The sequence below is a fragment of the Eutrigla gurnardus genome, assembly GCF_963514095.1.
Source record: "Eutrigla gurnardus genome assembly, chromosome: 17".
Lineage (NCBI taxonomy): Eukaryota > Metazoa > Chordata > Actinopteri > Perciformes > Triglidae > Eutrigla > Eutrigla gurnardus.
The window spans coordinates 5,932,832-5,956,518 of record NC_139928.1 but is presented as its reverse complement, the minus strand read 5'-3'; the positions used below and the strand labels follow the sequence as shown (position 1 = coordinate 5,956,518).

The window sequence follows — 23,687 nt, the reverse complement described above, 5'->3', positions numbered from 1 at the left end:
GAGGATTAATTGAAGCTACATTAAGTGGATGAGGATGTACGTCATGGGGAAGCTGTACACGAATCGGAGTATGCACCACTGCATGTAAACGGGAATATTAGTGGATCATTCATTTTTATCAGCCATGGAAACAGCTAATGGGAATATTGTCGTTTTTTGGAATAAGGGCAACTGTATTTTTGCATGTGAATTTAGTCAGTATGTTTGCCAACAGTCTAGAGTTTACTGTTTTTTCCTTAGTTGCATCATCCATTACACCCCTTAATTATCCCTATGAATTTTTGATACAGGGCACATCAGAAGAAAATGACAAAACAACACAGTTGGAAGCTAAGAAATGCCTATCGATTTGACTGACCGCCTCCGGGTTTATTGACTTCCACAAACTTTAGCAAGCTACTGTATCCAGCCAATATTTGGTTGTTGAAATCTTTGGTGTAATGACTCATAATAGTTGATTTACATCCCGGACAGCGAAAATGATTAATCAGAATAATTGTATACCCAGGGTTGCACATTGAAAATATGCTGAGGAAAAACAAGTTCCTCCATGGACAAATGTCAGACTTGGGCTATTGCATCGGGGCACGCTGGATGTAAAGGTAATTCATTTCTTATGACATTTACCTTCTAAAATGCTCCAGATTAGCATAGTAATATCTTTCTCCCAGCCTGTGTGGGACTACAGACTTCATTTACATGACATATCGCATGCGTGTGTTTTTTATGGAAGAAAGTGGTTAACCTTTAAATTGGTGCAGTTGTTGATATTAGAAGGTAGAGAATGATGCTGCCAGCTTTTGTACAGCTCTCACCTTTGCCCTGTGTGGGGAAAAAAGCTATGGCTCCTATATTTAAGGTGGATAAGGGGAACATAATCACATGAGGAACAGTTGCTTTTCTCTTCTTGTCTTTTTTATTAGAATTTTTTCTTTTTTAACTCAATCATGACGTCTGTTATTGTGGATTGTGCCCTCTAGTCACAGCCTTTTCTTCTGTTTTGCCTAAAGTGGTATTCGCGGTTTCAGCCTTTTTTAAGGCTAATAAAGCCAGAGCTGTTGAGTGCATTTATAGAGCTGCTAAAAATCCTCTGCAGACTAAAGTTATCTTAGCAAAGCAATGACGGAGCAATATGCACATCTTGAATCCAGTGCATCCTTGCGTGTTTGTACAAAACTGTTTTGTGATCCAAAAATGATACATTTTTGCTCATCCCAGCTTAAAGATGAGCATTTGGTGCATTCACTTTAATTTAATTGTAAATCAAAGATGAAATGATTAGATGATTGAAAAGTATTTGGCAACTATTATTATTATTTTATTATTATTTTTTGGAATTGGTCAACTGTCTTCGCAAATATTAAACCAACTATCGTGTTTTGGACCGCTGGTTGAAAAAAAAAATAAATAAATAAAAGATTTGCATGTGTCCATTTGAGCTTTTGGAACATTTTATGGATTGATCTATGAATTGAAAAAATAATGGAGAGAGACTTGTTCAATCAACAGAAAATGAATAGGTAAACATATCTGTAACTTCACTAGCCACAATAAGCCAAGAAAATGATGTTAATCATTAAATAAATCAATAATTAAGTATGAACCTTAATTGAATTTGTTTTGGCCAGATCAAACTTGTTAGTGACATAAATCACAAACAGTTTTACAATGAATGTAATGGTTAGTTGAAGTTCTAGCAATAACTTCACATGATGTTTGGCAGAATTATAAGAAGAAACCATTATGACTGATTTTCAAAGCTGGAGTCTTGACCTGCGAAAATGTAGAGTGAACTTTTCAGCGTTTTAAAAGAGTATGTATTGCTGGTGCTTATTTTTTTTTAACTGACCTAAATAATTAATGCATATTTTTCATAGACTTAGGCCGATGTTTACACAAGAATAAATGGCACCTATTTCTGTAGTGCAGCAGTGTACCAGACAGCCGGTTAGCAGCCTGTTTGATACGGAGCCATTGTTTTGTTTTGATTTGTTGGCTCATGGTTAAAAAAAGAGCAGCCAGTGGTCAGCAGGGACAAAGTTACACAGACAAAAGCGACTGCAAAGAGGCTATTTAGTGCCATTGTTTATGGCTTGTGTGATGGGTGACAGTGATTTGTGCACCAAAGGACACACTGGTGCAGAGTTTGATGCTAACTCTGGACTCATGTTGCGATATTTGAACGCGTGGTGGTATAGCTGCAGGAAAAAAGCAACTGTTGATGGTGTGGTCCCTACTCGACCTGAAGATTTGCATGGGCGCGCCTGAGAGAGTGCAAATTAACAGTCCCAACGGTCTCGCCGCACCAGCTCAGTCCATCGCTCATTTGTTTTTAAGTGAGGCCTGAAACACGTTGGAAACAGTCCTTCACAAGCCGTTTCCCACCATGCTGTGTTTTAAATTAAAAGTGGGCCACTCTGCTGTAATGCAAACTCAATATTCCATTTGAATTACTAGTCCGTGAATCAGATTATGAAAAAGCATGATTTCTTTGGTGTTCGTGTGTGTGTTCGTGTGTGTGTTCGTGTGTGTGTGTGTGTGTGTGTGTGACGTCAGTGTCAGTGTTGTGACTCTTACCATGAGGCAGGCAGTGACCCAGCCAGGTCCTTAAGTGGCTTCGTCTCATTCAGTAGCCAGGGTATTTTTGGCATAGTAGTGAGTGACACACTTATCGTAATGGGTCGTCCAGGGTGCCAATGGTCAGCCTGAATAAGCATCCTTCTCAGCAGCGCGGGCCGAGCCTCGGCAACGTGATGTAACCGATCACTGTCTTGCCTCCAATGCTGACAGAGGAGTCACTGCCCGCTAACACATCAAGTGGCTTATCTCCGAGCAGGAGAGCGGAGCCCCAGTGAAGCGGCCGTGTAACCTGAGCAGCACCGCCATTCTTATTACACTGTACTCACATTGTGGCCTTAAATAAGCCACACTGCTGTTTATGATGGGACGCTGGCAAACCGCAACTGAAAACACTCTTTGCAAAGGTAATGCATTTCAACAACTATCTCTTAATCATGGTGTAAATGGATATGCAGTTTCATTACAAAGCTTTTATAGCTGATGAAATGACGTATGACTTGCAATGAAGAGGAAGTCAAATCAAAAAGCTGTGTATTCTTTGCTGCCTTATTTAAGATTTAGATTTTCTTCTCATTTCATTAGGAAGTTGAGGAAGAAGAAACTTGAAATGGTGTCTAAGCACAAATGGCCGAACAAGAACGTTTTGTTCCACTTTATTAATTAATTCAAGATGGGGAATTTTTTATATAAATCTGGAATGATCTCCAAAGATAAGTAAATAGGAGTATGAATGTTGATGGTTGGTTGTTTACAGTATTCAGTCCTCCTATGTGCATTATGTGCTATGGACAAATTCCAGTCACTCTAGAAAAGGATGTCCACCCTTGAAAACGGTGATTATTTTTCTCTGCTAGATTGTGGAAATGCATCAGGGTGTTGATGGTAAACTGTACCAGTGTCAGCCTGTATCTGAGCTCCCAGTCCAAACACCACTCGCCTTGTCTCACTCCTGGGAATCAGCCACTGTCACCTGGAAATATACGTGTGGTCTGACAGGTTGACAGCTGGCATCCTGGGCGGATGTTCACTTTCTTGTAACTCCAACCTGAACATCACACTGACAGGTCAGGTACCAGCAGGCAGCACTCTTTTTTTAAGTTTTTTTTTTTTTTATATCAGGCATAACTGGACAGTCTCAGGCAGGCTGCTCTCATATGCCCAACAGGGGATTTTCTTTCCTTCATAGAGCACACTGGGAAGCAGATAACACCTTGCAGCTATGTTGTTTTTCATCAGTAAACATTCACTCTCATGTGCTAATCACCACTGTCTAATTGATACTAATTGTTTCCAGGAATGTGTCTTTTCTGAGGTTTAGTAAAAGATATATGCCGGTCTAAAATACATGTTCTAGTTTTTTTGTTTATTTCATCTTGCAATGCCAGATTGATGCATGGCCTTTCAGAAATGTAAGAATATACATGTTTGTTTCCTTGTTATTTTTCTGTTGAATTCCTAAGTTTTAAAACATTATTCTATAGTGTTCTGCAAACTATAGCTGGAGACGGAATGACGCAATACTGATATTGGATATCGGGCGGATACTGACTCGTATAGCTGGATTGCATATCAACGGGGCCAATCTATTCACGTTCGATGATTATGTCTGATTACATGTGTGCGTCCGAACAACAAACATGTTTGCTGATTTGAGGTATGTCACGCTTGTCACTCCAGCAAGTTCTACTTGCAATATTTGCAAAGCCAATGTTTCAAGTGCAGGATATAGTATAGCTATTGGGACTGAAAGGTTGGTTTGTGCATCCCTACTTCTTACATCTTTTTACAGCTGTTTCTGCGTTATGTATAACTTCCCTTTTAAATTCTCATATCACTCAGTGATGAAGGTGTCAAAGTTGACTTTTATGTTAAAGGTTAAGTTTGGATTTAGCATTGGGCTTCCATAAAGAGAGAGGAGTCAAAAGCAGAGGTCAGGATATTTAAATTTAGGTGCTGGTATGAAAGCATGGAAGGTAATTCTTCAACTTGAAACATTAGTTTGGCAAAAACTTATTGCATGTTTTTAATATTATATATTTAACTTTCAACCGTATCTCAGATTTTTCCTTTTTGAAGATGGGAGTTTGCTCTACTTGTTTTGTCAAGCTCCACTGCTGCTAGCTGAATCAAAGGTTTGTGTAGACGTTGGTATCTGTGTCACTTCTACAGTTTATTTCTGTCTGTATCATTGTTGGAATGTCTGTGGAAAGTGGAAGTTGTAGAAATCCACCAGTAAAAGAGTAAAAGTTTTTTTCAATTCCTCTGCTATCATCTAGGAACATCTCTAATATCTGTGCCAACCACCTTTTGCCTGCATGTCTTTGGGAGTAAAATGGCCAGAAATGCAAAAGACTGTTTCAGTCGCAGTGTTTTCCACCGTTGAACTATGCAGAAGTTTTAAACTCTTGTCTTTTGGCTGTTGTTCTTAATAACCTCAGATAGCCTTGGAGTTTTTCGCTCATCTCTCTCTCGGAGATGGGAAAGCCGATTTTGTCATCCAAGTGTGTGTGAGTTCCCTTCTTCCTCTACTCCCTGAACATCTTTTGAATTCTGAGGAACAGCTGGGTGAACATCTGGGTGAGTAGGGTGCAGTTGCCTCTGCTTGATGTGGATGATAGCACCAGCAGGAGCAGGATGCCGCCCCGTCTACCCAACCCTGGTCTTCCCCGCTTTAATCCAGAGTCATACAGCGGTCAGCTCAAAGTTGGAACTTCTCAGATTGATTCAGTGGGAAGGCAGACTAATTGCTTAATTGAGAACATGGACATTTTGGCTGTTTTTTCCCCATTTGGCTTCATGTTTACTCTCGCTCTCAGGTGCAGATATTTTCCCATCAGTTGGATATTTATAGTTGGATACTTAAGCTTTCCTTAAAAGCTAATTTATCAAGTAGATTTGTTTTAATATTGTGAACAGTTGGAGTACCTCACTGCTGTCGCTGCTGGGCTGTGTGTTTGCTCTTTATATCTGTGTGTGGTTGTTTCGGAAAAAGGGAAATACTCTAATTGTAACTCCTTATGATGTGAATTGTTGAAATAATAGGAATAGGTTGTTCCTGTAAGTTGTGGTTCAATTAAAAAATTAAAAGGGAACAGTCTGATCAAAGAATACGTTAATTAGAGCAATAGATGAGTTGAGCCCAACAAACTTTGCACAATTTTTTGATAATCAAGTAATAATTTAAGTAATCTTTCAAACAAAAATGTCAACATTTGATATTTCCATAACTTGTGAGAATTTGAGTCTAAGTGTTCAAAGTACACCAGACCTTGAGGATGAATATCTACCTTTAAGTCTTGAGATTTATTGTGAGCATGGCACCTCTTGCAGCTTGGTAAATGTCAGCGGAGAAAGTGGCCGAGGAACACCGTCGCTTGTCCTGGAGCAAAGTCCTTACCGCTTCCCCTCTGCAATGCAAGTGCTCCCCACTTAAACAAGGAGAGACTGGTCATACTGGGCAGTAACCTGAAGTAATAAACGCCTGGAGTCTCGGACACAAATCTCACCCCCAAAGTTGACAGTTGTGGTTGAGGGTAGGATATCCTGTCTTCTTTGACATGTGACTCTGCCACTATTTGAGGGTGGCCTCAGCCAGCATGTGTTTGTGCTGGTGCGTTGCGTGTCGAAGGGCTTTGACGCAGAACAATGGTGTGTGCGCCGAGCCGAGGCCATGTGGCCGTGTGGCGGATTAAATTAGCAGCAGTTGTTTATCCCCCCCCCCTAGTCCATCTGCTGTGCTCGGGCCCGTAGACTCCAGCTCTGTTGTCAGGCACTGCTCCAGACCCCCATCCCACCCACCCCAACCCCGTACAAATCCCCATCCCCATGTCACAGTCATACACATACGCACAAACACAGTCTGAATAGTTGCAATATCCACCAGCAGCCCAGTCATGACACTATATACTCAGTTCAACCTCTTCTGCCAAGAGTGCTCTGGCTTCCCTCTATGCAGATTAGCCATGTGCTAATTGTGGTTATTTATTTATTTATTTTTATGGAGAAGAGAATATAGGGAGGGGAAGAGTTTCCCCTAGAAATTGATTAGATGACTGAGCAGAACATAAAGAGCAGTGAGTTGAGTTACCAGCCAGTGTGCATATTTGATCTTTGCTATATGTGGAAGGTTTGTCATAGATCTGTTTAAGCTGTGTCGAGTGTGTGTGTGGGGGGGGGGGGGGGGTTAACATGTCAGGAATAATGTGACCTTTATTAGAGAATCAGATTTTGGCAAAGAGAGGTTTTTAATAGAAGATGAGTATATTTATAGTGCTACCATCAGTCTTAATGAGAGTTAAATCATATGTCTGCGATCTTTCATAATTCAAATTCTTAAGGAAACAATCACTTTTGATGATTGGCTAATGTTAGGAGGAAAATATAGTTTATTTTGGAGCCTGAATTAGTTTTCTGCCTCATATCTATCAAAATGAACCATTAACCTTTCAGTTGAGATGCTTTCAGAAACAAATGAGTGGGTTGTTGCAAATGTTTTCTTCTTTCATGTGACTGATGTTTGTGTGTCAGTGACTCTCCCTCCGTATCATACAGGCTTATCTTAGTCACATGCTTTTTGCAATGAAAAAGCCTACACAAGAAGTGCTATTCATATTTGGAAAATATTTTGTTTCTAATCTATGCCAAATTTATCTTGAGGACATAACACTGCAGCGTTTTAATTTATTTTAAATAAACATTGGAAAAAAAGATGTGCTAATTCTATATTTTGGCTTTTCGATTTACGTCAGTTTATTTGAAATGAAATGAAATAAGGCGTGCATGTTTATTCCATAACGTTACACAGTGTGGCTTTAAAACTGGATTAAACGTTCAGTTACTCGTTAGCTCATCTTGAATCCGCATACTAAAGTGATGAGTTACTCTGGGTTGAGTGATTGGAACTAAAACGTTATTATAATAGGCCTAATTGCTTGTTTTATTCATCATACAAACTGGACTTTAACCAACCTAGTCATGGAAATCAAATCCTGCGAGTTGTTGTCAGCAGTTAAGTGAACATCATTTACCACACTGACCTATGGTGGCAGAACACATGAACTGTGACCTTATACACGTGTACGTTGAGCCGTTGATGCCGGGATTAAGTATTGTTCGGATTGAATTGAAACCATTTGACAAACCTTTACTTGTCATTCAAGTGAACCAAGCCAAACCGAGTCACATTTTACCAGCATGTTTTAGTTGGCAGGTCATCTTACCAGACCTTGATTGGTGATTGATTTGTGTTTCAAGGCGCAAGGAGTCAGACTTCCCCTGCTCGGTTTTGTGGCATGCCTTGTCGTCTCTCGGCTGTGCCCTCGCAGCCTCCAGCCCCTGACATTTCCCTCTGATACATCAGAAATCAGCCTCCGAACCGTGAACGGCTGTGCTGACTTCCAAACCAACAACTAACAAGTTTGACAATTTTAAAGGTTTTACAAATGTGGAGAAAACTTTCTAAATCTTCGTATGTAATGTTAAACAGTCACGTCATTTCCTCTTGAAATCCGTTCTGCATTCAAAGTAACTTATCATTTTGAAGTAAATGATGATTGCAAAACGCAATGGCTATAGAATAATGACACCATAGACATTTAGATTGGTTTCCTATAAGCCTCACTTTCATTATGCAAGTCTGTCTGCTCTGGCTCCGGCTTGTGAACTCCTGGAAAATAAAGGTTCGATTGACAGCACAGAGGAAAAGCATAGCACTTGAGTTGTGTCTATACTGATGAAGGTACTTAAATAATAACACGGAGGCTCCGTAGACTGAACCAAGACAGCCAACTCTTTATTGCCTCTCACACTATCAATAGCCGTGCATTACAGCTACACTCCTTCCGTTCTTGGCTTTCGTAAATATAAAGCCGAGCCATATTACGCTGCATCAATGCTGAGCAGATAGCATTTCCCTAAGAGCCAAACCACAATAGCTTACATCTCAACAAAATACAGTAATGTTAGCTGTCCCCAGGTAGCCAAAATGGCAGACGGTTTAACAACCAGAGTAACGGTAATGTTGATGTTAACTTTAAAAACTCTTCCCGGCAAATGAGCCCGATGAAGGCAAAGCAGGCGATGGGGGGGAAAGTGATAAAAACGATTGTTTTCACTAAGCTGGATCAGTGAGTAGCAAACCTGTGTACTTAATATTACCAGTGTGTTTATGTCTGCCTTTATCACAGCATGGAGATCAGGGTTTCTAGTTCTATTTGGGACTCTTAAAGTTGTTCCGAAACTTGGACAGTAGCCATGCTGCTAACAATTTAGACTGATCTTATTTTTCAAAGTAAAATCAACGGACAGGAAATGTGTTATCAGTGCAGTTTGTCCCACGTTGTTGGTAGCTCCCAGGAAAACGGAAAGCCATCTGGGTTGTCTTTGTGATAGCGGCACCGATAATACACCTGGACTTTGACTTTCCAAACACTTGGAGACTTAATTGTTGTTTTTTTATCTCAACCTCGTTACTGCTATATTTAAAGAAATAATAAAAGTTTTATTATTCATTATTGATTAAACTCTAAGCTCAGCCTCATGGAACAACGTGGGAAAATATATTCAGTTGCTCAGGGTCTTTACTCAACAGCACCAGGGCTCCAGCCTGACTGTGGCAAATCTAAAGAGCCACTCATTCTATAACTAAGAGAAAGAAGAACAGAGCCTTCTATAGCAGTCCCTGACCTCTATACAAGATCCTGTAGAGGTTGTTTAGTGTGGTGAAAGCACACACAGGCACACATATGCCTCAGCCAAAGCTCTCTGGGATCCTGGAGGATGGGTAATGGTGTGTCAGATTTGAACAACTTAAGCAATGGGAGGAAAATGCTGGTAAACAGATCAATGAAGGCCCGAGCAGTAGACCTGCCACAACTATATCCCAGCCTGCAGCACACAGATGTATTAACATGATCGAATGAGGTAGAGGAGTAAAAACAAGACCTCTCGACCAGGTTTAACCTGGATTCCCAGGATTTATACTGGGCTGCGGACCACATACTTACAAAGCCACGTGACATGCTATGAACATTATTACCTGATATTGAGCTTAATTTGGACAGGTAGATTTATTGGCAAACCATCTTTCCATGAACTGCAATTATCCCTCAAGATCTCTAACCCATATGAAAGTGTTATATTATTTTGAATAGTGGTGAATGAGTTAATTTTATTTTCTCAACTTATCTCCTGGTCAAATGACACTCCATGGTTACAGTTGTTAAGTGAGACATGAGAGAGAGGGAGGGAGAGAGACGGGGAGAGACTAGGGTTTTGTTTTGGGATTGTCAGTAGTGATCCTCCACGTGGCTCAGGGAGCCGGAAACCCTGATTGTAGTCGAGCTATACTTTCTGCCTCTCTGCTCCTGCTGGGCTGAGGCCTGAGCGTTCAGGCTTCTTAATGGAAAAGCGGGTCCACAGACTGTTGTAGAAATATTCTCACCGCTGGAGAAATATCGACCGAAATTGGAGAGGAAAAAAAGGTTGATTGTTTTATGGCCCGGTCATCGCTGGGAGATTTTGTCTAAATGAGAAATAGATTTTACCTTTAGTGTTGCTGTTCTGTAGTTTGTTAGCAGACCAGTCATTTTTCATGCAGATTGGAGGACGTTAGCGGGCGATTCCGGCCTCAATGGCACACTTTACAGATGACACAGGAGGCTCTGTCTAACTGCCTAAGCAGCTCATTAGGAAAGAGCTATCGAGTATCTCTAGCCAGTGAGAGAGGTTGCTCAAGATTTTGTTGGGAATTTGTAGATGTTCTCTTTGTTTGCCATAATTGGATGAATACACCTGTCTGAAACGGATAGAAAACCAGTGTGTGCTCTCATCCTTGCATGATGTCAGGTGGGGGGAATTGGGGGGCGGGGGTATGGTATCCTTCCTTGCAGACTGGGGTTAAAAGTGCATTAGAGGTCACAGGAGAGTGCCTACCGGGGCCTGTTACCTCTTCCCCCACGGTGCGGTCGGTAATAACCCAAGGGAGCGTAGTAACACGCCCCCCCCCCCCCCCCCTTCTCTTTCCCTCCCCTCCTTTCCTCTACACACAAAACATAACACACAGCATAACACACACACTCGCCTGAACCTGGAGGAGCTCAGGAGAGTGTGGCCTGGGGGAGGCTAGAGGGAAAACCTGGAGTGGAATATCTTATCTTGGATAATGCTGGTTGACCGGCCTGACAGCCTGTTGATCCCCCCCCCCCCCCCCCCCCCCCCCAAACCAACACCAACACACACAAACACCTCTTGCACCTACAGACTTTCCCAAACACACACACACACATATTTTCACAAACACACCCCTGCTGAGCTGCCACCCCCCCCCACCACCTCCTCTCGCTCACTGCAGCACTGTCATTCATAGAGTGCCAAAGCCTGCTGCTTTATTAAAGCCCAGGAAGAGCAAGGCCTGGCCCAGGTTCAAACAGCAGTGCAGCTGGGACCTGTTACATTTTCGGCAGACTGCCCTCTCCGTCTCGCTGGCTATAAATAGCCCTGGTGGTTGTCTCCCTTAACCAAGGAAAAGAGGTTTTTGGGGGAGGAAAAAAAAACACACACAGATTAATAACCGTGGGAAGCAATGAAAGCTTTGTGTCTGCTGCCCGAGGTCAGCAGGCCAGGAGGTGTTGCTACTTCAAAGCCCCCATTGTGGCTCATACTTTCAGACGCCGCTGCGGTTGGTTTGATGGAACACACGGGCTGCCAGCAGTGTGATGAGTTGATGGCATCACATTGTGCCAGACACCCACTCGCAGCTCTGGCTTGAATTTGGTTTTATATATATTTTTATGGGGGATGACCAGTTCACTATTGGTCCCTTTTTTTTAATCGTATTCATTGTTGTGAAGGAGTGTTTTTGTTTTTGGGGATTCTACCAAGCTCGTATCTTACACTTAATGACCTTGGCTCCAGCTGTTGACAGGCGAGGCTACCTCATTACGACCCCTTCATCTGCTCTCCGTTTCCCTTCCCGACTCTCCAGCCAGAAAGGCTGTCTGGCCCAGTAACATTGCCTGCCCAGACCATGTGGATCTCCCCGAGTCCAAGCTGGGCCAAGGTCAGCCCCCACCACCACCACCACCCTGGCCTCCATCCTGACGTTGCTCCAGCTGGGGGGTGGGACGGCTCCAGCCACCGCAGACACTTCCACTTCCTTAAGCTTATTTTCATAGAAACCCTCCCTGACGTCTCCGCCGTAACAGTATCCACCCACTGGCACAATGATCTCTTGGGCAGGGAAACGCTCCTGGCGGATATAGTGGGCTCATTCATTCATTCATGGCCAATTTTTCCCTTTCTAGTAGGAAAGTAAATCCACTACTGTTTTTCCCTCCCCCTTCTGATTTTTGTTCCATATTTGCTTGATTATACTGTGACTGGTTTATGAGATGATGCTTGCATGTTGCATTGAAATGGTAGAGCCATCGTTTGTGTTCATTGCTGAGTAATGCCTTTTCAAGAAAACACACTGAAAAGGAAATGTTCCGTAATAACTCTTGCTTTCCCATGCTTTCATGTCACACCGCTGGATTCTGAACAATGTCCATACCATCATGATAGAGCTTTTCATAGCTAGGTGTTTGACTACACAGTGTTAATAAGGGCAATAGACACACGCCGTAACTACCAACCTTAAAACCATTGACAGTTTCCTCTAAAGTCTGGTTTGAAACCAGAATTGCCAGGTCCATCCATCCACTGTTTTTGGTCTTTGAAACATTGCAATCTCTCTGTGTGTCCTGCAGCCTCCGAGCCCAATGGACCAGGTAGGGAAGATGCGTGGCCAGCCATATGGAGGACCTAACCCCTACTCTCAACAGCAGCAAGGGCCTCCCACGGGGCCTGGACCCCAGCAGGGAGGCTCTTACCCAGGGCAGGGCTACGGACCTCCTGGCCCTCAGAGGTATCCTATGGGGATGCAGAACCGAACGCCTGGCGCTATGAGCGGCATGCAGTATGGACAGCAGGTCAGTGATAATTGATTTTGATGACCATCCTTACATTATCACTGCAACCCTGCATAACCTCTCTTTAAAGCAACAGTCCGACTAATAACGGCAATTATGTTCCTCAAACGAATTGTTTTCAAAATACATTAGTCACCCTAGCTTTAAATAGAATCAATATTCAAGACAATGCTTTAATTGCCATTAAAGAAATGGGATTTGTCCTGCCCTCCTCAGCTAGAAATATTGTTCAGTGTTGAGGGGGTGGCATTTTTTTAAAAAGGCGTTACAAACCAACACCACATGTGGTGCTGCTGGGTGAGCTGAAAAAATGATGTTCTTGTGTCACCAGACCCAAACATCTGTCATTAGTAATAAGTGTAAACAAGGTGAAACCAATAAGTTATGAAAAATTAAAGACCCCTGCCTCAGGAGGAGATTCCACAGGGCCGCTTTAAGTGTCTGTGGTACTTAGTCATGATGCAGGGCATGGTTTGAAGTCCGGACCACAGGTTAATACGTTTTTTTACATTCCTGTTTGTTGAGGCAGTAGAGCGTTTATTTGGTCGCTGACTTACAACTGCAGGAATGGTGGAAGTGGAAGCATACAGTAGACAAAGGGACTTTATGGAGCAGACTCATCGGACATCAGGTGTGGGGACGTTGGTTCATAGTGAGTAGTCATGATCATGATCCGGGTATGTTAGGGTGGAATAAGTCCATTCTGGAAAGGGAGGGTTGATTCTTTAAATGCTTATTATGCTTTCAGCTAGAGGTGGAGCTGATGGATGTAGCTGTACCGAAAGAGCAATAGATTTATTATATTTATTTATTTGACACACATACACATCTTCTTGGCTGTATTAGAGTTAGCTATGAGCACATTTACATCAGTAGTCCCTGAGTAGGAAGCGTACCAAGAAAGTTAAGCAGTACAAAAACACAATTACAAGACTTTACAACATCAAGACACATCAAATGTTTGCTTGATTTGTACATGATTGGGCTGATTTTATCATTTATTATTTATGATATAATACAATACAGTAATAGAGAAGACAGATGACTGAATAAAAGAGGTGCTCAGAGTAAATTTTCTCTAGCTTATTTTCATGCTTGAAAGCAAAAGTTAGCTACGGGTTGTGTGTACGGGCACAGTGGGCAGCACTTTCTCACAGTGGCGTCCAATTGAAAACGGCAAACATACAGTTTGACATAGCTACTTACTCTTAGCTAGAAATAAGACCCTTCTTGAACTCTCTCAACCAGGCAGTCCGTCTTAACAGACAAATGCATGCAGGGAATCCCGTAGAGTGAAGCCTTTTCTTCCACGTTCGCTGTCTGTGGTCTTGTGCCCATTGTGTGGTGTGATTATCTCATACTGGCCTGCCTGGTGTCTGACCGTGGACTCGATAAGTGCCCTGCAGAGAAGAAAACGGCTTCCCTCCCTTTGTCAGACCCATACAATACAGCCACTTCACGTTGTTTGAAATATGTGGCAATTCTTTACTATCTCATATTTTCTTTTGAATTCTTGAGTAGCTCCAAACCCTCCCAATGTAACATGTGTTTTTTCCTTCTTCTTTCATCACCGTGTTTCCTCACAAGGTCAGCGCTTTTTCCATCCATGCTCCTTGAGGGTAATGAAACAAAATCACTGTATTGAAAGGCTTTCCGCGCGTGGGATCGGGTAGAATATGAAAAGCCTCATATTGAAGTTCAAGGAGATGAAGTCAAAACTCAATTTTTATTTTCACAGCTGTAATTTGAAGCGATAGATGGCTGAATTCCAACACTCAGATGGCTCTTCTTATGCGCTTTAACTGATCAGTTTATAGCGAGGAGCACACTCACATCTTACAGGGAGAGAGGGAGAGAACAGTTGTCTTTCCCTTTTAATCTGTGAGTAAGATGAAGTGATGCTCTGATTACTCCGCTGAGAATGAATGGTAAAAAAAAAATCAAAGAGGTGACTTTGGATATTGGGTTATTTTTACAATTTTTTTTTTTTTTACAGCTTTCAAAAGAGTCCTGTCAGTGCACAGACTGTATTCAGGTAGTGATTGATATTCCACAGAGAGGTTCAGGATAGTAAACCTTCAGTCAAATTTAAGTAAAAGAAAGGTGTTTATGTTCAGAGGCAATGCAACTGTGCTGGGTTATATTTAAGCTGTTCTCCCCCCTTTTTAAGGTGAGCTATTGTTGATCTTGATCTTCTGTTTTCACATCTAGATGTCAGCTTATGGACAACAGGGGCCTGGTGGCTACAGCCAGCAGAGCCAGGGCTACTACGGTCAGCACGGTGCCCCCCCTCATCCTGGCCAGCAGCAGCAGCAGCAGCAGCAGCAGCAGCAGCCTCCGTATACTGGTCAACCGCAGGGCAGCTCTGGACCTCCCTACACACAGCAGGGTCACCCTTCGCAGCCCTCTGGCCAACACGGGCAGCCTGGACCCCCTTACCAACAATCCCAAGGTCCCCATGGCACCCCTCCAGGTCAGCCTCCCTATAGCCAGCCCCCACAGTCTCAGCCAGGACAGCCACCCTACGTCTCTCCCCAGCAGCAGACCCAACAGCAGCAGGGACCAGGTCCCCAAAGTCAGCAGGGCCCTCAGGGCCAGCCTGGCTACCAACAGCCCCCTGGACCAGGGCAGCCACCACAGCAGCAAACCCCGCAGCCGCCGCCACAGCAGCAGCAGCAGCAGCAGCCGCCGCAGCAGCCACCGCAGCAGCAGCAGCAGCCGCCGCAGCAGCAAGGGCCTCCACAACAACAACAACAACAACAACAGCAACAACAACAGCAGCAACAGCAGCAGCAGCAACAGCAGCAGCAGCAGCAGCAACAACAACAACAACAACAACAACAGCAGCAACAGCAACAACCAGGAGGTCCACCTCCTCAAGCTCAGCAACCTCCAGGTCACGGCCAGCAGGGTCAACCATCACCTTACTCCCAGACGCCCCCTCTGCAGCAACCACCACAACAGCAGCAGCAGTCACCATATCAGAGGTTCCCACCACCTCCACAGGTAATAACACCACACAAAACGCCGGTGGTACACTTTAGCTAAAATGTAGTGTGTCGGGCCCATTTGTGTTTCCATTAATGTTTGCAGCAGGAGATTCCGGGGCTGACACATGCGCTTCATATCTGCTTAACTTAATCAATGCTGTAAGGATCCTTCCATGCCTCTTACAATGTTAATGAACACTGCACACCTTCCAGTCCCTCCTAGTTTAAATCATTGTGCACTTAGTTGTCCATAACATAACTGATCCAAAAATGGTGTGAATGTCTGGGAGGCTTGTTAGTCAAATAGCCAGAACAGTAGGATTCAGAACACTCAACAACTTCTGCATTATATGCGAGGGAAGCTGTTGCTGTTGAGATTGTTGCTGATAAAACACTAAGATAAAATGAAGTGAGCTACTCAGGCAAATGGCTGTAAAGTAAGCAATGACTTACCGTGCCATGTATTTCTTATGGTAACACAGACACGCCAAACAGGGAGCATTCAGTTCTCAGTTACGCATGGCACGGCACGCAAAGTTTATCCAGCCGAGTGGAGATCTGTTGTATTGCTGGATATCGCAAAGGGATTTGTTTTTCATGAATTCGTTGTATAATCTCCTTTTTTTCCCCCATAATCAGGAACTCTCCCAGGATTCCTTTAGCTCCCAGTCCAGCGCTCCGCCTTCCAACCCGCCCATGGCTTCCAACAAGAGCAGTCAAGAGGATAGCATGCAGGGCCGGCCATCCAGTCTGCCGGTAAGCCCTCAGTCTCTTCATCTAACCTCTGACTTGTGATCATTGTAGCTGGGTTTCATGATTCACCGGCCTCCATGGGCACCAAGCACATATGTTGCCCTGTTAATATGGATATCATAGCCTTCATAGCCTACATGGTCGGGCGTTTTATTGCTTTATTGGGAGTTTGTTTGTTTCTTTTTGGTAACTCTGCTTTCTTTTTGGGGGGGGGGTTGCTTTACAACTGCAAGTAAATTGCTGCCAATGCAGGTATAGCAAATGTTCCTGAAGGGACATGCACACATCTGCATTGGGAAATTACAACGGCTAATGGGAAATTACCTTCTTGATCAGCACCCAGCTTCAATTCATATGTTGATTTTACTATATGTAGGCAAACTTGTAATGGATTCTTAACTTAACTGAATGTGAATACAGCCGTAGTAATTCGTGACTGCTGTTGTGTGGTACGCTTCTGGGGATCCACAAAGAGCATTTGGACCTCACGTGGGGGTGTAGCCCCCCAGGCAATAAGCAGGATGAGCCAGCCAGTCTCACAGACCTCTCTGGCCCTACGCAAGTACAGAAAGAACCCAAAGCAGGGCTTTGCATTCATTAAATATCCATCACCTTCCTGCAGGTTTGTGGGGAGTTTATTTGTGCTTTAGAATGTTGAGAGTATGTTTATTCTTATGATTCCCAGCTTTGTCCTCACTACCATCCCTCTCTTTATTCACTCTTAAGCCTCTTCTGAATAGTAATGATAAAACTAGAGTAAAACGGCACCCAATTGCATGGTTTTTAGTAAGTTTTAAGTAAATCACCTGGCTTTGTTCTCTAATGCAGAAAAACAGTGGTAAGCGTTCCCCCATAGAAGTAGGAACAGTCACAAAGTTTTCTCGTGTGAACAGAGCACCAAGAAAGCAGAAGAAAATATGAAGAAATGTGGAGAAAGTTTGGGATTTTGCCCACTGTGCAGTCATATGACGACCAAGCACTTGAATTCAGCTGCGCCACCTGTTCAGAGGCATTTTCTGTTTTTTTTGTTTTTTTTTTGCAGAGCTATAACTACTGTGAGTATTGCATGCTTTACTAGAGAAGGGTCAATATGCAGCACTTTGGACTGCGGACACTGGTGCATTCCCAGCTGTGTTTACTGTCGCTGGTGATATGCCTGCTAAATCACTGACATATTAGGAGCAACTTCATGGTATGTTTACGTCAGCGGGCATATAGCAACGTTTCGACCTAATAGCTGGATATTAATGGCAGTAATGGCGTAAATTCGGGGTGTGAACGGATCTTGAAAATTTGCCTGCTGGTGCCATCTTTGGATTTAAGACCACTTCTCTGCTGCCTCTCACTTCATCGTACACACAACAACAAGCTGATGCCAAGAGTGAGTAAAGTATGTTCAAGCAGCGCAGGTATCTACTGACTTGTTGAACAGAAAATCTCACAGAGGGGGAAAAACATTTCTGCCAGGGAAAAGGATTGTTGAAAGTGAAGTAAATCTGGCGTCTGATAGCCCTCTGGCCAAGATAAAGGTGAGAGAAACCCCTTCCCTCCCCAGCTCCCCCATCCTCCCTGTTAAAGAGGTGTCTCGCTGTAACACGTTGCAGTTTCCATGGCAGTGTTTATAGGTCAGACTGCGGAGCTAACCTCATTCTGGGCCTTAGGGAAGGAGAGTGAGAAATGAGATCATTAATGAGAGAGAATGAAAGTGAGAGAGCGGAGTCGGCGGGGAGGGGGGGGGGGGGGGGGGTGCAGCGGGATTGAGGGAGTGCAAGCAAATAACTTCAAATAGTGTGAGTGATTGGTTGGAGTGGGAGATGCTGAGAGGGAGGGAGGGATGAGAGTCAGCGCTGTCTATGCCAGTAGGGGATGCCCTCAGGATGTGTTTCCCTCCTCTTTTATTTATTTCTCTTATTTATTTATACATCTCTCTGTGGGCTCAGCCATTGGCCGAGCAGGCCGGGCCAGGGCTATTTTTATTTATTTCCCTCCGACTTCTCGGGGATTCCCTATTGGTGCTCTGTGATTGGCTGTGAGAACCGTTAATCTGGCTAAGGTGGGGATGAACTGATATCCTGCTAGCAGCCGGTATAACCGTGACGGCTAAATTGACTTTCTACAGGTGTTATGAAGACATGCATCAGTAGCTTCTTTTTTCCTTGAATATTTTGATACCCACATTATCAAAACAAAAACACTCTGCCACAACGCAGGAAAGCTATTTCTGATTTACTACAATGCTGCTGTTTGCTACTTAAGAGGATCCATGACTCTGGAATCTTAATGAAGCATAATCCTGTTGAGTATCTGTGGATGTAATCTGAAATAGCACTAGGGCTCATTGTCAGAACCCATCACCTTTATGATACCAGCTGACATTTGCACCAAAGTAGAGCATTAATCCTAAACATTTGGCACCGACTGTTTGTCCTCATGCTTACTCCAAATACTACCACAAAATCATGGTCGTCTGAACGGTCTTAAGAAATGGGAAAACAGAATACAAATAATGAAAACAATAGATTGTTATTGTTGTGAATAATTCAGAATGGGTGAGGAGCCCTGCAAACGTCTTCTTATAGAGGAAGTGTTGGTTAGTCTTATCTTAAATTAACCATCTTCTCTCATATTAAGCAAAGCGGCATGTTTTCCGAATGACCTAACAGGATGTGTGTGAAAGCTCTACAGGTTTGATTTGATGGTTTATATCGTAAGCACCTGCAGCGATTTGTACGGACGCATTTGTTTTAATCTGCCTCAGAACATGTTTGAATCCTGATCCAACAGCATCTGAGAGGTAAGCGCCATTTAGCTACTTTAGTAGCTTTCGTACAAAGCCAGCCAGACATCACCTCATCCAGAGCACAGATGGGCCTGTTTGAGCCAGGTGCTAAAAACCCAGCGTCTGTTGGGCCACCGTTGAGGTGGGAATAAAGGAGTACAGGAGGCTCAGCACATGCTGGAAGGTGCAGGTAGGAAAGCAACAGTCAGCTTGAGAAAAGGGCTGTGGATAATAGATGGAGGAGGGAGGGGGAGGAACAGGCAGACGTCGTGGAACTAGCTGAGCAGGTTGAGCTGGTTCCTGGCTCCGGCACACAAATGCACAGTTTAACTGTTGAGTAGTTACCACACTGTCGGTTCCCTGGAGCGGTTGTTGTCTTCATGGAAACCACTTCACACTTTTACATAGTAGTTACGTAGCTGATGCTAATCCAGCAGTACAATTGGAAAGTTCCAGTCTATGTGGTCTTGTAATAATCAATAATCACAATAATGTAATTTTTAGGAAAATAGATATTGTTTTTTTGTATTTTTTTGCTATGGAATGCGTCACATGTTGACATAGTCTTTGAAGAATAACCATAGTTATCAATTAAAGGCACACTCCGCCAATTTACTGTTGGAACAATTTTAATCTTCATAACAAGTTCAGGTTAAAACTTTATTTATCCCAAGAAGTGCATTTGTAGATTTCCCCCAGTCCATATTCACAGCTTCAAATTTCACAGGCAAGTTATATGAAACAGATCAACATGAGTCATTTCAATGGAAAAGAGTAGCAGGAAATACAATATTTGTTTTTACCTAAAGTAGCTATTCACATTCAGTGATGCTCAGGTTTTGGGGCCAGCCATCTCGGTTATATTTTGAAGGACTATTTTAAGGTAGCAACCAATGTGGTATTTTGAGTCTGCAAATTGACGGCAAATCCAGTGTTATTTAGGTAATAATTATAAAACTGATATAGCTAATATAAACCTGACCAGCCTGCCATCACTATTATGGCCGAGCAGAAATGAAGCAGGCCAGAGTCTGTGCTGTCACTGTCCGGCTTTCATACTTCCTGGAAGTGGCACTTCCTCTCCATGTCAACCCATGGGAATGGAAATAACTACCAGACCACCACCAAGTTCCCTCCCACCATTCCCCTTCTCTTTGAAAAAAACTCTCCTCCTTGTCCTTTATCAGGTCTTTTGTACCCCTTTCTCCACTGTGGGGATAATCCCACTCAGAACCGCCCACTGGTTGTGATGCACCTCTTTTCTGATTTGGCTGAATGTGCTCCAGACTTGAGAGGAAGGTCACATGTTGTTCACACACTCGCTCCATCCTCCTGTTCGCCTTGCCTTTATAAATGGGCTTCATCTGGAGTGCTTTTATCTTATAAGGAAAGGTCTAGGGGTTTACGTCGTCTACTTCAGGTTTTGTCACAGATTTATTTTAGTCTTTTAAACAGTGCTGTAATGGAGTACAAACAGTCCTGTTTTATTTAGCCTAGTTTAAATTTACTTGACTATAATATGTGGTAGATAAGAGACTTCTATGTTGTGTGTTTTTAATGATGAAAGGCAAACATTCTTACTTATCAGTTGACTTTTCTTAATTTGGTTGTGGCTTGGACAACTGGAGGTCCTAGTTTTCTCACCTGTTAATTCATTACTACATCTTCATATTATATCAGGACCCCACCCTCGCATTAATCCAGTCATATCCATTTGCAGAGCTCAGGGACCACCCACATCACAAAAACAGACCCCCACCCCCTCCCCCCACCCCCTTTAATGACCTTTAATGTTATGTGCCAAGCCTCCTGATCTGGAACTGAGGGATCTTCCAGGCTTGGTGCTGATCAACTCTTTGAGTCTCCCCCTCTTGCAATCCCCATTCCCTGCTCAGCCCAGCCCAGCTCTGCTCTCCTGCTGCAGCTAAGCTTGTTTTTGCGACATAGCTCTGGAGCAATCAGCCTGACAAGGCCGGCCCACTTTTTTCCTCTCCTACCCAGCCCAACCCCCTCCGTGCCTTTCTCAGTATTACACTCTGGGTTTTTTTTTTGTTGCTGCATTTCTCTCTTTCTTTCTGTTTTTTTTATATATAAATATATATATATATTTATATATTTCACTCTCGGCCTCTCTCTCGTTCCTCTTTCTGCCTATATTCTCCTTTTCTCTTTCCATCGCCTGCACCCTCCTCCCTCCTCCTCCTCCTCTCCCCTTCCTCGTTCTCTCTCTTCTCTCGGTAAATCAGCTTTCATAACGCTGTGCAGCGCAGCCTTGTTTTGCGAGGCTCTGACGCTGACGGTATTCAGAGTCCGGGGCCGGTTTCCTGTTGCTATTCTGGGGCCCTTGCTTCCTGTGTGTGCATGCCTTATTCAGATTCCAGGGTTCCTCTCACTCACTCTCACCCCCCTCCCTCCTCCCAGCTCGTCTGTTTCTCTCCCTTGCTCCCTCTCCGTCTCACCCCTTTCTTTCCTCTATGTGATTTTTAATTAATGTACTTGAGAAAATTAAATCTGCTGACAAAGTGTGTTGTTTTGCATTTTGCCTCAGTGAATTGTTTCTCAGCCTGCTAAAACCCGAGCCCTGTTTTGCTCACACACACACACACACACACACACACACACACACACACACACACACACACACACACACACACACACACACACAGAGAGAGAGAACACTCTCCCTCTCCCTTTAGCTCTCTCTGCTCACTCTCGTGCGCACACACACACTCTCTCATGCCCCTCCCCTCTGCCTCCATTTCTGCTGGGCTGAGCTAGTTTTGCAGCACAAAGACTGTGGCTGACTGCAGCACTGTCTGTCCTCTGCTTTCGCCTGCTCTCGCTGGAACGAGCTGCCGAGCCTGGATGGATGAAACCTGCCTCACAATGAAATTAACTCTCACTCTATGAAATAACCTCTATATTATTCCCCCCCCCCTCTCCCCAGTTAATTCACCGGTGGTGTCGGTTCCTTTGGTAGCGCCCCCTAGACGCGCTGTGTGCGTGTGTGACATTAGGAGGGGAGGGGCGTTGCTGCTCTGGAAAGCAGGCAGACTTGCTGTAGGGGGCTGGAGACTCCCCACCCACCAAAACCCCCACCTCACCCGAGCTCCTCCAGCCCCCTCGCGCCTTCCGTATCCCAGCACCCGTCACCTCGGGCCGGGCAGCTGCCTGCCTCACTTGGGCATCTGTGTGCTGCCCTGGGACTCCCTGCTACTATTGTGATCCCTACAAAAGGCCCCCCACACACACACCATCTCCCCATTATTCACAGCAATCAGACCGCTGCCCCCCCCCCCCCCACCACCTCCCTTCATCTACTCTGTTAGCTACACACAGACTGCTGCAGTGTTTGTGTGCCTTGCACACCCCCTTTTTCGTTACCCCCACGGGAGAAGCTCAATTAGGCAAATGTGGAGCATTTAAAGAAGAACTCCCTACGTATTGATTAAGATTCATAGTTAGCCTTTATTTTCATTTTGGACTGCAAGCCTGTATCTCACAGGAATGTTTTCTGAATTATGCTGGTTCACCCTTTCATCTTGTACTTTTTTACCGCTGTTATTATCCTTCCCACGTGGCCGCTGGTGATGAAGTAGCAGTGTAATGGTGATCTCTGGGGAGCTGGAGGTAGCTCGACTGTGGAGGTAGTAGACATTGTGTCTGTGGCACTGATACTCCAGACAAGATATCTAACCCCAGCAGGGTGCTCCAAGGCTCTGAGCATTGTGTCACCCTACTGGCGTGTTCACTGGCCATGCTTGTTGTTTGCCTACATCTTGGAGAAATGAGATAACACAACTCAGACATGTTAATTTCATCCACTGAGTAGTTGTGGAGCCATCTGCTCAACGCCTCATATCTACATCATCGTGTGGATCGGATCAGAGTTGATGGTGCACCCATAGGTTGCTCTACTTGCTGTGTATGGAGAGTTTCTCTTCAGCCTGTGCTGTGTGTGAAGCTCTGTAATGGCTGCTGCTGCCACTGTATGAGGCAGGGGCCTGCCATGCTTCTCCTCTTTTCTCCAGTTCTTCCCTCATAGTGGGATGGGAGTGCCCCCTTATGGTTGAGCTCAGCCCTGCAAACCTCAAACTGGGGCTGTAACTGCCTCTCTCCAAGCCATCAGTGGACTTCCCAGAAGCTCCCAGTAGCTCGGCGCGGCGTCTGGATGCAGGTGGGACCCTCTGGGCAGGTGGCCGAGGCGACAGCAACACCCACCTGTCCGTCTTCTTGTTCAACACCTTAACAGTCGCTGCCATCATCCCATGGTATCTGCTGCACAGTCATTTCAGGTGGTTTTATAGAGTGGACGGTTTCGATTTCATGTCGTCTGAGCACATACGGCTTTTCTCTCACCTGTGTGTGCAGATACAAATGGCGGTGATCGTGGTGATCTGGGGATAATATGCTTCTGGGCTCGGTCAAGTCAAGTCAGCATGTCCAAGGGCTAAGCTGGGAGAAAGAGAAGAGAAACCCCTTTAGAAACTGCAGAGAAAAAAAAATCACTTGATCTTCTGCTTTAAAGGGAAGAGATGACTTTTCCCATGACCCCGTTCATATATCAAAAGCCCAGTTTGCCCTGAATGAGTGGTGACTGTGCAGCGCCGGAGTGTT

At 44.2% G+C, this 23,687-nt stretch overlaps 1 protein-coding gene across 1 annotated transcript in view; it reads left to right on the top strand.

The window, feature by feature from the left end:
* The window catches only part of arid1ab (AT-rich interactive domain 1Ab), a 49,112-nt gene that overhangs the window by 7,361 nt on the left and 18,064 nt on the right, over positions 1-23,687 (top strand). Inside the window, 3 exon segments of the mRNA XM_084031348.1 lie at positions 12,327-12,548; positions 14,760-15,554; positions 16,178-16,294. Of these exon segments, the coding sequence (XP_083887474.1) occupies positions 12,327-12,548; positions 14,760-15,554; positions 16,178-16,294 (1,134 nt within the window).